The 17,771-nt window shown below is 31.4% G+C and overlaps 1 protein-coding gene across 1 annotated transcript in view; it reads left to right on the plus strand.

Annotated features, from left to right (window-relative positions):
• Positions 1 to 348: 348 nt before the first annotated feature.
• LOC143250371 (putative arginine--tRNA ligase, mitochondrial) overlaps positions 349 to 17,771 on the plus strand; it is a 219,331-nt gene continuing 201,908 nt past the window's right edge. Inside the window, exon 1 of the mRNA XM_076500815.1 lies at positions 349 to 522. Coding sequence (XP_076356930.1) covers positions 349 to 522 — 174 coding nt within the window. The remainder of the gene's footprint in view (positions 523 to 17,771) is intronic.

Genomic DNA, 17,771 nt, shown 5'->3' on the forward strand with positions numbered 1-17,771 from the left:
ATCTTTCTTACTGACTTGGGGGAGCCAGCAAGCCCTTCTAATTCCTTTTGGATGAGAAGGGGGACATCTGCCCTAAATATTTTCAGACAATGAATGCAGAATACGAAATTGAGGTGTTGAGTCTGACTTTGATGGTGACTGTATGACAGAGTAGTCCATGCGTGATCGTTTTCCGATAATCTGTTTTTTTGTTTGTTTTTTTTTTTTTTTTTTGTTCATGAGTGGGGGTATCCATCGTCAAATAAAAACATTTCAATGTCCACTGTTCCCACCCACCACGAAATCCTACGAGGAGACACACTAAAATGCCAAACAAGAATATTGCAGCAACGTGAGCACATGCTGAGAATGTCCAACACTGGTACTTGGTTGACCCTAGCCCAAATGGATCAACCGATTGACTCTTATGGGCCACCCCAAGGCCGTCCGTCCATTGGAATTCTAGGCCAAAGTAGCGTGTTAGAAACCTCAACAACAAGGATCCTCTTCTCACCTTCACAGGTCTTCACGCATGGCAGATACGTGGGTAGATGTTTAGAGAGGTCCCAGAGGAGGTAAACTGAAAGTACAGAACCATCTTAGGGAGGTCCTGTCATTACGTAGAGGAATTCACAAGGGAAACAAAAAATATATAATTGTACATTATACACATTTATCTAAATAATTATATACAAGATAACCCATGAGAAACATAATCTGACGGTGCGAATATTATTACAATACAATAAATGTCATATCTTCATATATATGTTCTCTTTCAGAAAGCTGTTGGCTACATGAGTGTGCTTGCTCACTGAGATCAAATAACTTATTTTAAGCTAAATTACTTTTAAAATATGGTGATAAAGTGATATATTGCTTAGGTAACAACAGAATCACATAAGCCACTTATGGTTAACAGTAAGGATTTGTTTGTTTTTCAGGTTTTTCGCGAGAAACTACACAAAGAATTATATGCGCATATTCATCCCTGATTTAAGGCTTATAGACTAGAGGGAGGACAGTTAGTTAAAAGCACTCACCGTTAAGTCTTAGGCTATTTGTATTTCAAGAATATTAGGACATTTAACTGTTGTTCTTACAGCGCACCTAAGGTCCCAAAGTGTTTATTCTACAACGATTTGCGAGCGATAAATCCTCGGAATTACATTCTAACTATTAGGCCAAGCAGAGTAAAAAATAGTATAAAGCACAACGTTATTCGGTTAAAATTTTTTTCGGTCGAATTTGTAAAATAAAATTGAAGAGAAAATACATGAGCTAAGCCTAAAGGTTTTGGACCAGTTCACTCTGCCACCATCTTGCAATGTATCCCGTGACTTAACAACCAAAATAAAATATCTGATTGGATCGTTCAGAATTAGAGGGATTTTCAAAAATACCATCAAAAGTTTCCAACTCTTTTATGAGGATTAGAATATCATGGCCGGGTGAATAGGGCTCTTGACTCGTAATCTGAGGGTCACGGGTTCGAATTCTCATCACACCAAATATGCTCGCCCTTTCAGCCGTGGAGGTTTTATAATGTGACGGTCAGTTCCACTATATGTTGGTAAAAGAGTATCCCAAGAGTTGGTGGTGGGTGATGATGACTAGTTGCCTTCCCTCTAGTATTACACTGCTAAATTATGGACGGGTAGCGCAAGACAGCCCTCGTGTAGTTTTGCGCGATATTTAAAAACAAACAAAACAAAATTAGAACATTAAGTACAAAAGAAATCTTACTAACTTATTAAAAATAACAACTAGCGATTATTTAGTTGTTATTTGATTTATGTAAATAATAACTTTTAGACTATAAATCGTATTTGTTTTGTAACTGTTCGTCTGCTAAATAAAATATAAGGAAACCCCACATCTGATTGGACAACGTCATAAATGAGTTAAGATAGAAACAACTCTTCTGATTGGACAATTTCATGAATAAAATAAGACAAAAACACCATCTGATTGGACAACTTTTTAAAACAAGTCAAGAAAACAAAAAATCATCTTATTAAATAACTTTATAAATAAGTTAAGATTAAACACTTCATCTAATTGCATAATTTTTAAATAAATTAAGATGAAACACTTAATCTGATTGGATATCGTTTTAATTAAGTGAATATAAAACACCTCATCTGATTGGGTAACATTGAAAATAAGTTAAGATAAAACACCGCATCTGATTGGACAATTTTTTAAATAAGTTAATGAGCTCACAAATTGCCTTGCCTTACTTATCTTTATCACGATTAAAATATTTTGTTACAGCTTTGTAATCTACTCATTTTAATCAACTTGTGACAAGTGAAACAATTACTCATTATTTTTAGTTAAAGATTATGCACTTCGCTTGGGAACATTTTTTGCATTCAATAGCACCTTATCTTTTATCCAGTTTATTATCATTATCTTAACTTTTCTAATATCTCAAAATCATAAAAAACAAAACTCTATAAAAAGTCGAAAGTCCCTCCATATTTCTGTTTAAAGTTATGACTGCGAAAAAACAACAACAAAAACTGTTGAAGCGTTAAATGAAGTAAAATATAACAGCAGTTTTAGGCCAATAAGCCTTTATCGCTTACGGCAAGGGTCACTTCAAAGGGGAGTCAATGCACTGTAGACGTGAGTCTAGGTGTTCCAGAATTCATTGTAAGAGACAAAAGTCTTTGAACTTATGGTAACTTTGTTTTATATCTTTAAGCTTTTCAGGGCACAATTCATGAGAGCCCAGAACGTTAATATATAATTTATCCTAAAATGGAATACTGTTGGACTTCCTCTGCTGTTATAAAAGTATATATTATTTCTATTTTATTCCTTAATAAAACAATAAAACAACCGTACAGTTATCACGATTGTAACTTGGTATTTACTGTTATGTATTACTTTAGACTTGTTTTGTTTTTCTTTGTTTGTTTTGGAATTTCGCGCAAAGCTACCCAAAGGTTATCTGCGCTAGCCGTCCCTAATTTTGCAGTGTAAGACTAGCGGGAAGAGAGCTAGTCACCACCATCTACCGCCAATTCTTGGGCTACTCTTTTACCCCTAAATAATGGAATTAACCGTATCATTATAACACCCCCACTACTGAGAGGGCGAGCATGTTTTGTGCGACCGGGATTCGAACTCTTGACATTCAAATTACGAGTGGAGTGTCTCAACCACCTGACCATGCCGGGAACTTGTGTGAAACTACATAATGGAGATGTCTACTCTGTCCATTTCGGGAAATCGAACCACGCATAAAAGCATTCTACGGCAAAAACTTATCACTGATTCACCGGACAAACATTATTATAAAACGGTAATTTAAACGAGAAGCTCGATTCGTATAAGTTTTTTTTATGCTTCGCATTTGGAAACAGAACTACACGTTTTGGTTTTTTTAAAGTGAAACTTTGCTATGAAAACATTTATCGAAAACGCGATTTAAGATTTTAAGAAGTAATTGTGATATATATTTGGAAGAAAGTGTGGTTTTCTGTAAAATTATTAACTGACTAGTGACTGTTTGAACGTGTTGGAAAACAAAGAAAGTGTTTATCAACAGGATATAGAAAAAAAACAACGAGTGTTTTAACATCCATCGTCTCTTTCTCTAGATTAATTAAGTAACGGCTGTTACAACTATAGACCCAATTCGTATTCAGGCAGCCTGGTATCAGAGCCACTTGAGTATAGTAGGACATCTGTTGGTGAAAAAATACATTAAGGAATTTGCCGAAACCATTTCGCAAACTGAGCCCGAAGCTTTAAGTCATTGAGAGAAAAAGTTTATTTCGAAGTATTCTCTAGAAGAAGCCAGCTAAAATATAGGGGGAAGCAAAGCGTAACACTAATCATAATATACTTAAGTATAACAACAATATATTGTATCGTATAAATATATACTAATTGTAAAATCCAATTAGGGCATATTTATTATGCACCATATGGGGCCACATTTTATATCTTTGAATAGGCAGTAAAGTACAAGTACAGTAAGCGTTAATTTAAGTATATTAGGTAATGTGTACATATTACCGAACTTGGACTAGATCATTTATTATAATATAGTAAACAAGATAAACCGACGACTTTGCACTGCTTGCTTTAACACTGTATTATTTGTGCTTTGCATGTTTTATACACACTTACTTGTAGCTGATAAATTTTGTTTTGTTTGTTTGTTTTGGAATTTCGCACAAAGCAACTCGAGTGCTATCTGCGCTAGCCGTTCCTAATTTTGCAGTGTAAGACTAGAGGGAAGGCTAGTGATGACTAGTCATCACCACCCACCGCCAACTCTTGGGCTACTCTTTTACCAACGAATAGTGGGATTGACCGTCACATTATAACGCCCCCACGGCTGGGAGGGCGAGCATGTTTTAGCGCGACTCGGGCGCGAACCCGCGACCCTCAGATTACGAGTCGAGCGCCTTAACCACCTAGCCATACCGGGGCCTTTTATTAGTTAAACTAGAACATACTTACTTCAGGATCATTAACGTACTTTCTTTGATTGCACGTAATTTACGTGATGATATTGTTGTTACTACAGAATACTTTTGTTTTTTACAGATCTATGTCTTACTTTTTACGTGATCACTGTATACTCCTACCGTATTTACCCTTTTTTCTTCGTGAAATTAATATAACAGTTTAGAATAATAAAACATAAGCTTAAAACAGTTTTCTCTTTAAAAAAAATATGATATTTTTTTTTCTGTATTTCAAGTCGTTTTTTTCCAATGCAAACTCAATGTCCATGTTCTGTTTCTTAACAATGACCCTGCAATGATATTTACATGAGTCCGTTTCCTCGGAGAGCATCCTCGTCGAGTGTAGCGTGGTTTGAATATTATTATTGCACACTTGTAATTCTTGAAAATCCCTAAGGGACCAGATCAAGAATGCGGTATTAAACAATATACTAGGCCTAGTACAATGTACAACCCTCTTGTGCAGCTTTCGATAAATTGACTGATGTCTTAGGTCAATGATTTCGAAGTAGTAAATTAAGCAGGACAAAAACCGTAAAAGCTGATCGAAACAACGCAGGGGGACTGACGGACATGTGGTCGAAAGTGATGGCTATTTTCCATTGGTTATATTTCTCAAAACAGTAGCCCTTATACTCGAGGAAAATTGTAAACATCTGGTTTGTCTTTAACTTCTTGTCTGTTACAATGTTAACAGTTCCAGGAACTTGTCTCAATTTCACGGATTGTCCTCTCAGGGTTCACAGACTACACTTTGCTAAACCACCATCCAGGAGACCGTTTGTGTTCCAATCGTTTCGCTGAGGGAGAACTTTTTTTCTTTTCCGCTTCCAAATATAACACCTTTTGGTTTTTCGAAACGTTACGTCCTATGGTTCTACATCTTCCAAAAATCTCGCCACAAACTATATTTTCAAGGCATTTTTCAGGCTCGATCACTATGTGAGACAGTTGTCTATCTTTTACCATAGTTACAGAAATATTCCAACATTAGCAGATAACGGGTACTTAATGTAACTTACGTTTTCATAATTTGTATTCTTCGTCATACCAAACATGTTCGCCTTTTCAGCCTTGGGGGCATTATAAGCTTACGGTAAATCCCACTATTCAATAGTAAAAGAGTAGTCCAGCAGTAGGAGGTGGGTGGTGATGACTAACTGCCTTATCTTTATTCTTAAATTTCTAAGTTTAGAATGGCTAGCGCAGATAGCCCTTATGTAGCTTTGTGCAAAATTAAAAACAAACAATTATGATTTGTAAATGGTCCCCTACAGATGTAACTCATTTTAAATACACCTATCCTAAATAACTCCCTTTTCTGCCAAAGAACAATGTATCTAGAAGTAATTCCATCTTTTTATCACAGATATTTTGTTTTTATCAGTAATGTTGTCTCGATATCAAATTTAAAGAGCTTACCTAGCTGTTATAGTTGTTTTAACTCAAAGCTGTTTGTTTAAAATTAATTACAAACTACCCAATGAGCCATATGTGCTTTGCCCAACACGACCATCGAAACCCGATTTCTAGCGTTTAAGTCCGTAGGCATGCCGCTTGTGGGCTAGAGTAAAACAATATCTGTTCTACATTTATCGGGGGTAATCGAACCCAGGATTTTAGGATTATAGATCCGAAAACTTACTGCATACCAACTATATAGCTTAATAAAACCCATGTTTTGTGTGTGTTTCTTTTTGCACAGTTGCCCTTATTCCGATAAAGATTCATTTTAATTGTAAAACGTAGCAATGCCAAAAATAAATTAATAAAATCAGTCTGATTCTGATGACGAAGCTGAAAATTAACGAACGTTCACGTAAGTCAAATTCGGATAATTTTTTAATGCGATAAAACTTGTTAGCCGACGAATGGATTTTGTGACTTTTATAGCACATAACAAATGCTTGCCAAAGTCTGAATTATTAACATATTAAATTTAACGAGACATAAACAATACTTCCTCATGTGTAAAGCATCCTGGACGCCCACAGAAATATTTTCAGGTGTTGAGGGGCAATACATGAATGTAAGGAATCAGCCTTTAGAATGCAGGACAACAGACTGGAAGGATATGTATTATGTGTGGTTGAAAGCGAACACAAATTTAATTTTAACAAACATTATCAACAAAAGTTAATTTAGTTACGGTGTTAAATTTAATTCACAATATGTGTAATGATTTGTGAAATGTTAGGTGGTGATATTCCCTCTTTCTCTTTTCCAGCGGGTGCTTATGTTAAACACACCAATGTCCCCCGTGGAGACAGCAATAAGTCTACTTATTTACAACGCTAAAATCAGGGGTTCGATTCCCCTCGGTGGGCTCAGCAGATAGCCCGATGTGGCTTTGCTATAAGAAAACACAAACACTCAAACACACACTTTATGTATAGAATAAAAATAATGTATTTTATTTTAGCTCATAATTTTGTATTTCCTCTTTGGAATTTTTACCTGAACCAAAAAATAACGTTTTTACTCTACCTTGTAAATTTTTTTATATAGGTGGTGACACTATCAATCTCCCATAATTCCATTGTTGACATTTTCTGACCACCAGAGCTCCATTAGATCCGCTGTAAATTGAGAAGTGATGCTGCAACAGATAAATTTAGCTATAAAGTCAACAGGACCTGATGTTAGTAAGATAAGTTTTGCATGATAACAAGTAATAAATTATTTACATGTTTTTATTGTGTTATTCTTCTTATGGTATTGATATTGTCTATCAGTCTCACCTGCTCCAAACGACACGTATTTTTTTTTATCTCGACTAAACGTACCGTTCTCAAAGTCATTACTTCGTTTGAAACAAAACTTTTCTATATTCTTTTGCAAGACGATTTGTTCACGTGCCTTGTTTGTCTGCACGTTTTTTTTTTCATTTTTCCTTTACTAAGTTTAAGATGTTCAAATCAAAGAGTCGGCTCAGTTTTGTAAAAAATCGCGGCAACATCTCTCGTGCGATTGCCACTCTAAACCATTGACTTTAATTAGCTCGTTATAGGTTTCAGATCACATGTCTGTGAAAACTGAATTTCTGATCTACTTTTTATATGGATCAAATCGCGAGCAAAGGAGAGCCAAAGATAACTCTAACACTATCTTTTTACACGGATCTTAAATTAACTTTTATGAAGTAAAAAGAACTAATTAGGAAGAACATGAAAACATATTGCAGTGTAGAGATATTTTAATAACGAAATTTTGGTTTAAACGTTTTAAATTTCAGTCACTTCCTAACTAAATAATTACGAGTTCATGATGTGTTGTAGTAGAAAAATAAACATTAGGATAAAGTTCGATATTAGCTGTAGAAATATACGACAGCTGGTGTAATATTTTAAAACATAATCGTGATGTATTTAAGATTACAATATGAATTAAGCGATTGAAAATAAACTCAACAAAAGAGTTTCGTCTTTTGTTTAAACAACCGACGGATGTCTCCTAATAACGTTTTCCATATATTTTCACAAGAAAAGAGCTTGTTAAGGACATATTACCAATCTAACAATCTGTAACTGTTGAAATCTTTCTTTCCAAGACTGTATACTGTGTCGATATTACTAATCTAACAATATGTACAAACTGTTGAAATCTTTCTTACCAAGACTATCCACTATGTCGATATTACTAATCTAACAATATATACAACTGTTTAATCTTTGTTATGAAGACTATATACTGTGTCGATATTACTAATCTAACAATATGTACAACTGTTGAAATCTTTCTTACCAAGACTATATACTGTGTCGATATTACTAATCTAACAATATGTACAAACTGTTGAAATCTTTCTTACCAAGACTATATACTGTGTCGATATTACTAATCTAACAATATGTACAACTGTTTAATCTTTCTTACCAAGACTATATACTCTGTCGATATTACTAATCTAACAAAATGTACAACTGTTGGAATCTTTGTTATCAAATCTATATAGTGTGTCGATATTACTAATCTAACAATATGTACAACTGTAGAAATCTTTGTTATCAAGACTATATATTGTGTCGATATTACTAATCTAACAATATGTACAACTGTTGAAATCTTTCTTACCAAGACTATATACTGTGTCGATATTACTAATCTAACAATATGTACAACTGTTGAAATCTTTCTTATCAAGACTATATATTGTGTCGATATTACTAATCTAACAATATGTACAACTGTTGAAATCTTTCTTACCAAGACTATATACTTTGTCGATATTACTAATCTAACAATATGTACAACTGTTGAATCTTTCTTACCAAGACTATATACTGTGTCGATATTACTAATCTAACAATATGTACAACTGTTGAAATCTTTCTTACCAAGACTATATACTGTGTCGATATTACTAATCTAACAATATGTACAACTGTTGAAATCTTTCTTACCAAGACTATATACTGTGTCGATATTACTAATCTAACAATATGTACAACTGTTGAAATCTTTCTTACCAAGACTATATACTGTGTCGATATTACTAATCTAACAATATGTACAACTGTTGAAATCTTTCTTACCAAAACTTTATGCTGTGTAGATATTACTAATCTAACAATATGTACAACTGTTGAAATCTTTCTTACCAAGACTATATACTGTGTCGATATTACTAATCTAACAATATCTACAACTGTTGAAATCTTTCTTACCAAGACTATATACTGTGTCGATATTACTAATCTAAGAATATGTACAACTGTTGAAATCTTTCTTACCAAGACTAATATACTGTGTCGATATTACTAATCTAACAATATGTACAACTGTTGAAATCTTTCTTACCAAGACTATATACTGTGTCGATATTACTAATCTAACAATATGTACAACTGTTGAAATCTTTCTTACCAAGACTATATACTGTGTCGATATTACTAATCTAACAATATGTACAACTGTTGAAATCTTTCTTACCAAGACTATATATTGTGTCGATATTACTAATCTAACAATATGTACAACTGTTGAAATCTTTCTTACCAAGACTATATACTGTGTCGATATTACTAATCTAACAATATGTACAATTGTTGAACTTTTTCTTACCAAGACTGTATACAGTGTCGATATTACTAATCTAACAATATGTACAACTGTTGAAATCTTTCTTTCCAAGACTATATACTGTGTCGATATTACTAATCTAACAATATGTACAACTGTTGAAATCTTTCTTACCAAGACTATATACTGTGTCGATATTACTAATCTAACAATATGTACAACTGTTGAATCTTTGTTATTAAGACTATATACTGTGTCGATATTACTAATCTAACAATATGTACAACTGTTGAAATCTTTCTTACCAAGACTATATACTGTGTCGATATTACTAATCTAAAAATATGTACAACTGTTGAAATCTTTGTTACCAAGACTATATACTGTGTCGATATTACTAATCTAACAATATGTACAACTGTTGAAATCTTTCTTACCAAGACTATATATTGTGTTGATATTACTAATTTAACAATATGTACAACTGTTGAATCTTTCTTACCAAGACTATGTACTGTGTCGATATTACTAATATAACAATATGCACAACTGTTGAATCTTTCTTTCCAAGACTATATACTGTATCGATATTACTAATCTAACAATATGTACAACTGTTGAAATCTTTGTTATCAAGACTATATACTGTGTCGATATTACTAATCTAACAATATGTACAACTGTTGAAATCTTTCTTACCAAGACTATATATTGTGTCGATATTACTAATCTAACAATATGTACAACTGTTGAAATCTTTCTTACCAAGACTATATACTGTGTCGATATTACTAATCTAACAATATGTACAACTGTTGAATCTTTCTTACCAAGACTATATACTGTGTCGATATTACTAATCTAACAATATGTACAAGTGTTGAAATCTTTCTTACCAAGACTATATGATGTGTCGATATTACTAGTCTAACAATATGTACAACTGTTGAAATCTTTCTTACCAAGACTATATACTGTGTCGATATTACTAATCTAACAATATGTACAACTGTTGAATCTTTGTTATCAAGCCTATATACTGTGTCGATATTACTAATCTAACAATATGTACAACTGTTGAAATCTTTGTTATCAAGACTATATACTGTGTCGATATTACTAATCTAACAATATGTACAACTGTTGAAATCTTTCTTACCAAGACTATATACTGTGTCGATATTACTAATCTAACAATATGTACAACTGTTGAAATCTTTCTTACCAAGACTATATACTGTGTCGATATTACTAATCTAACAATATGTACAACTGTTGAAATCTTTCTTACCAAGACTATATACTGTGTCGATATTACTAATCTAACAATATGTACAACTGTTGAAATCTTTCTTACCAAGACTATATACTGTGTCGATATTACTAATCTAACAATATGTACAACTGTTGAAATCTTTCTTACCAAGACTTTATGCTGTGTCGATATTACTAATTTAACAATATGTACAACTGTTGAATCTTTCTTACCAAGACTATATACTGTGTCGATATTACTAATCTAACAATATGTACAACTGTTGAAATCTTTGTTATCAAGACTATATACTGTGTCGATATTACTAATCTAACAATATGTACAACTGTTGAAATCTTTCTTACCAAGATAATATACTGCGTCGATATTACTAATCTGACAATATGTACAACTGTTTAATCTTTCTTACCAAGACTATATATTGTGTCGATATTACTAATCTAACAATATGTACAACTGTTGAAATCTTTCTTACCAAGACTATATACTGTGTCGATATTACTAATCTAACAATATGCACAACTGTTGAAATCTTTGTTATCAAGACTATATACTGTGTCGATATTACTAATCTAACAATATGTACAACTGTTGAAATCTTTCTTATCAAGACTATATACTGTGTCGATATTACTAATCTAACAATATGTACAACTGTTGAAATCTTTCTTACCAAGACTATATACTGTGTCGATATTACTAATCTAACAATATGCACAACTGTTGAAATCTTTCTTACCAAGACTATATACTGTGTCGATATTACTAATCTAACAAAATGTACAACTGTTGAAATCTTTCTTATCAAGACTATATACTGTGTCGATATTACTAATCTAACAATATGTACAACTGTTGAAATCTTTCTTACCAAGACTATATACTGTGTCGATATTACTAATCTAACAATATGTACAACTGTTGAAATCTTTCTTACCAAGACTATATACTGTGTCGATATTACTAATCTAACAATATGTACAACTGTTGAAATCTTTCTTACCAAGACTATATACTGTGTCGATATTACTAATCTAACAATATGTACAACTGTTGAAATCTTTCTTACCAAGACTATATACTGTGTCGATATTACTAATCTAACAATATGTACAACTGTTGAATCTTTCTTACCAAGACTATATACTGTGTCGATATTACTAATCTAACAATATGTACAACTGTTGAAATCTTTCTTACCAAGACTATATATTGTGTGGATATTACTAATCTAACAATATCTACAACTGTTGAAATCTTTCTTACCAAGACTATATACTGTGTCGATATTACTAATCTAACAATATGTACAACTGTTGAAATCTTTCTTACCAAGACTATATACTGTGTCGATATTACTAATCTAACAATATGTACAACTGTTGAATCTTTCTTACCAAGACTATATACTGTGTCGATATTACTAATCTAACAATATGTACAACTGTTGAATCTTTGTTATCAAGACTATATACTGTGTCGATATTACTAATCTAACAATATGTACAACTGTTGAAATCTTTCTTACCAAGACTATATACTGTGTCGATATTACTAATCTAACAATATGTACAACTGTTGAATCTTTCTTACCAAGACTATATACTGTGTCGATATTACTAATCTAACAATATGTACAACTGTTGAAATCTTTCTTACCAAGACTATATACTGTGTCGATATTACTAATCTAACAATATGTACAACTGTTGAAATCTTTCTTACCAAGACTATACTGTGTCGATATTACTAATCTGTGTCGATATTACTAATCTAACAATATGTACAACTGTTGAAATCTTTCTTACCAAGACTATATCCTGTGTCGATATTACTAATCTAACAATATGTACAACTGTTGAAATCTTTCTTACCAAGACTTTATGCTGTGTCGATATTACTAATTTAACAATATGTACAACTGTTGAATCTTTCTTACCAAGACTATATACTGTGTCGATATTACTAATATAACAATATGTACAACTTTTGAAATCTTTCTTACCAAGACTATATACTGTGTCGATATTACTAATCTAACAATATGTACAACTGTTGAAATCTTTCTTACCAAGACTATATACTGTGTCGATATTACTAATCTAACAATATGTACAACTGTTGAAATCTTTCTTACCAAGACTATATACTGTGTCGATATTACTAATCTAACAATATGTACAACTGTTGAAATCTTTCTTACCAAGACTATATACTGTGTCGATATTACTAATCTAACAATATGTACAACTGTTGAAATCTTTTTTACCAAGACTATATACTGTGTCGATATTACTAATCTAACAATATGTACAACTGTTTAATCTTTCTTACCAAGACTATATACTGTGTCGATATTACTAATCTAACAATATGTACAACTGTTGAAATCTTTCTTACCAAGACTATATACTGTGTCGATATTACTAATCTAACAATATGTACAACTGTTGAATCTTTCTTACCAAGACTATATACTGTGTCGATATTACTAATCTAACAATATGTACAACTGTTGAAATCTTTCTTACCAAGACTATATACTGTGTCGATATTACTAATCTAACAATATGTACAACTGTTGAATCTTTGTTATCAAGACTATATACTGTGTCGATATTACTAATCTAACAATATGTACAACTGTTGAAATCTTTCTTACCAAGACTATATACTGTGTCGATATTACTAATCTAACAATATGTACAACTGTTGAAATCTTTCTTACCAAGACTATATACTGTGTCGATATTACTAATCTAACAATATGTACAACTGTTTAAATCTTTCTTACCAAGACTATATACTGTGTCGATATTACTAATCTAACAATATGTACAACTGTTGAATCTTTCTTACCAAGACTATATACTGTGTCGATATTACTAATCTAACAATATGTACAACTGTTGAAATCTTTCTTACCAAGACTATATACTGTGTCGATATTACTAATCTAACAATATGTACAACTGTTGAAATCTTTCTTACCAAGACTATATACTGTGTCGATATTACTAATCTAACAATATGTACAACTGTTGAAATCTTTCTTACCAAGACTATATACTGTGTCGATATTACTAATCTAACAATATGTACAACTGTTGAATCTTTCTTACCAAGACTATATACTGTGTCGATATTACTAATCTAACAATATGTACAACTGTTGAAATCTTTCTTACCAAGACTATATACTGTGTCGATATTACTAATCTAACAATATGTACAACTGTTGAAATCTTTCTTACCAAGACTATATACTGTGTCGATATTACTAATCTAACAATATGTACAACTGTTGAAATCTTTCTTATCAAGACTATATACTGTGTCGATATTACTAATCTAACAATATGTACAACTGTTGAAATCTTTCTTACCAAGACTATATACTGTGTCGATATTACTAATCTAACAATATGTACAACTGTTGAAATCTTTCTTACCAAGACTATATACTGTGTCGATATTACTAATCTAACAATATGTACAACTGTTGAATCTTTCTTACCAAGACTATATACTGTGTCGATATTACTAATCTAACAATATGTACAACTGTTGAAATCTTTCTTATCAAGACTATATACTGTGTCGATATTACTAATCTAACAATATGTACAATTGTTGAATCTTTCTTACCAAGACTATATACTGTGTCGATATTACTAATCTAACAATATGTACAACTGTTGAAATCTTTCTTATCAAGACTATATACTGTGTCGATATTACTAATCTAACAATATGTACAACTGTTGAAATCTTTCTTACCAAGACTATATACTGTGTCGATATTACTAATCTAACAATATGTACAACTGTTGAAATCTTTCTTACCAAGACTATATACTGTGTCGATATTACTAATCTAACAATATGTACAACTGTTGAAATCTTTCTTACCAAGACTATATACTGTGTCGATATTACTAATCTAACAATATGCACAACTGTTTAATCTTTCTTACCAAGACTATATACTGTGTCGATATTACTAATCTAACAATATGTAGAACTGTTGAATCTTTCTTATCAAGACTATATACTGTGTCGATATTACTAATCTAACAATATGTACAACTGTTGAAATCTTTCTTACCAAGACTATATACTGTGTCGATATTACTAATCTAACAATATGTACAACTGTTGAAATCTTTGTTATCAAGACTATATACTGTGTCGATATTACTAATCTAACAATATGTACAACTGTTGAAATCTTTCTTACCAAGACTATATACTGTGTCGATATTACTAATCTAACAATATGTACAACTGTTGAAATCTTTCTTACCAAGACTATATACTGTGTCGATATTACTAATCTAACAATATGTACAACTGTTGAAATCTTTCTTACCAAGACTATATACTGTGTCGATATTACTAATCTAACAATATGTACAACTGTTGACTAATCTTTCTTACTAATCAAGACTATCTTTCTTATAAGACTGTGTCGATATTACTAATCTAACAATATGTACAACTGTTGAATCTTTCTTACCAAGACTATATACTGTGTCGATATTACTAATCTAACAATATGTACAACTGTTGAAATCTTTCTTACCAAGACTATATACTGTGTCGATATTACTAATCTAACAATATGTACAACTGTTGAAATCTTTCTTACCAAGACTATATACTGTGTCGATATTACTAATCTAACAATATGTACAACTGTTGAATCTTTCTTACCAAGACTATATACTGTGTCGATATTACTAATCTAACAATATGTACAACTGTTGAAATCTTTCTTACCAAGACTATATACTGTGTCGATATTACTAATCTAACAATATGTACAACTGTTGAAATCTTTCTTACCAAGACTATATACTGTGTCGATATTACTAATCTAACAATATGTACAACTGTTGAATCTTTCTTACCAAGACTATATACTGTGTCGATATTACTAATCTAACAATATGTACAACTGTTGAATCTTTCTTACCAAGACTATATACTGTGTCGATATTACTAATCTAACAATATGTACAACTGTTGAAATCTTTCTTACCAAGACTATATACTGTGTCGATATTACTAATCTAACAATATGTACAACTGTTGAAATCTTTCTTACCAAGACTATATACTGTGTCGATATTACTAATCTAACAATATGTACAACTGTTGAATCTTTCTTATCAAGACTATATACTGTGTCGATATTACTAATCTAACAATATGTACAACTGTTGAAATCTTTCTTACCAAGACTATATACTGTTTCGATATTACTAATCTAACAATATGTACAACTGTTGAAATCTTTGTTATCAAGACTATATACTGTGTCGATATTACTAATCTAACAATATGCACAACTGTTTAATCTTTCTTACCAAGACTATATACTGTGTCGATATTACTAATCTAACAATATGTACAACTGTTGAAATCTTTCTTACCAAGACTATATACTGTGTCGATATTACTAATCTAACAATATGTACAACTGTTGAAATCTTTCTTATCAAGACTATATACTGTGTCGATATTACTAATCTAACAATATGTACAACTGTTGAAATCTTTCTTACCAAGACTATATACTGTGTCGATATTACTAATCTAACAATATGTACAACTGTTGAAATCTTTCTTACCAAGACTATATACTGTGTCGATATTACTAATCTAACAATATGTACAACTGTTGAAATCTTTCTTACCAAGACTATATACTGTGTCGATATTACTAATCTAACAATATGTACAACTGTTGAAATCTTTCTTACCAAGACTATATACTGTGTCGATATTACTAATCTAACAATATGTACAACTGTTGAAATCTTTCTTACCAAGACTATATACTGTGTCGATATTACTAATCTAACAATATGTACAACTGTTTGAAATCTTTCTTATCAAGACTATATACTGTGTCGATATTACTAATCTAACAATATGTACAACTGTTGAAATCTTTCTTATCAAGACTATATACTGTGTCGATATTACTAATCTAACAATATGTACAACTGTTGAAATCTTTCTTACCAAGACTATATACTGTGTCGATATTACTAATCTAACAATATGTACAACTGTTGAATCTTTCTTACCAAGACTATATACTGTGTCGATATTACTAATCTAACAATATGTACAACTGTTGAAATCTTTCTTACCAAGACTATATACTGTGTCGATATTACTAATCTAACAATATGTACAACTGTTGAAATCTTTCTTACCAAGACTATATACTGTGTCGATATTACTAATCTAACAATATGTACAACTGTTGAAATCTTTCTTACCAAGACTATATACTGTGTCGATATTACTAATCTAACAATATGTACAACTGTTGAAATCTTTCTTACCAAGACTATATACTGTGTCGATATTACTAATCTAACAATATGTACAACTGTTGAAATCTTTCTTACCAAGACTATATACTGTGTCGATATTACTAATCTAACAATATGTACAACTGTTGAAATCTTTCTTACCAAGACTATATACTGTGTCGATATTACTAATCTAACAATATGTACAACTGTTGAATCTTTCTTACCAAGACTATGTACTGTGTCGATATTACTAATCTAACAATATGTACAACTGTTGAAATCTTTCTTACCAAGACTATATACTGTGTCGATATTACTAATCTAACAATATGTACAACTGTTGAAATCTTTCTTACCAAGACTATATACTGTGTCGATATTACTAATCTAACAATATGTACAACTGTTGAAATCTTTCTTACCAAGACTATATACTGTGTCGATATTACTAATCTAACAATATGTACAACTGTTGAATCTTTCTTACCAAGACTATATACTGTGTCGATATTACTAATATAACAATATGCACAACTGTTTAATCTTTCTTACCAAGACTATATACTGTGTCGATATTACTAATCTAACAATATAATCTACAACAACTGTTGAAATCTTTCTTACCAAGACTATATACTGTGTCGATATTACTAATCTAACAATATG

The sequence above is a fragment of the Tachypleus tridentatus genome, chromosome 5 (genome assembly GCF_004210375.1).
Source record: "Tachypleus tridentatus isolate NWPU-2018 chromosome 5, ASM421037v1, whole genome shotgun sequence".
Taxonomy (NCBI): Eukaryota; Metazoa; Arthropoda; class Merostomata; order Xiphosura; family Limulidae; genus Tachypleus; species Tachypleus tridentatus.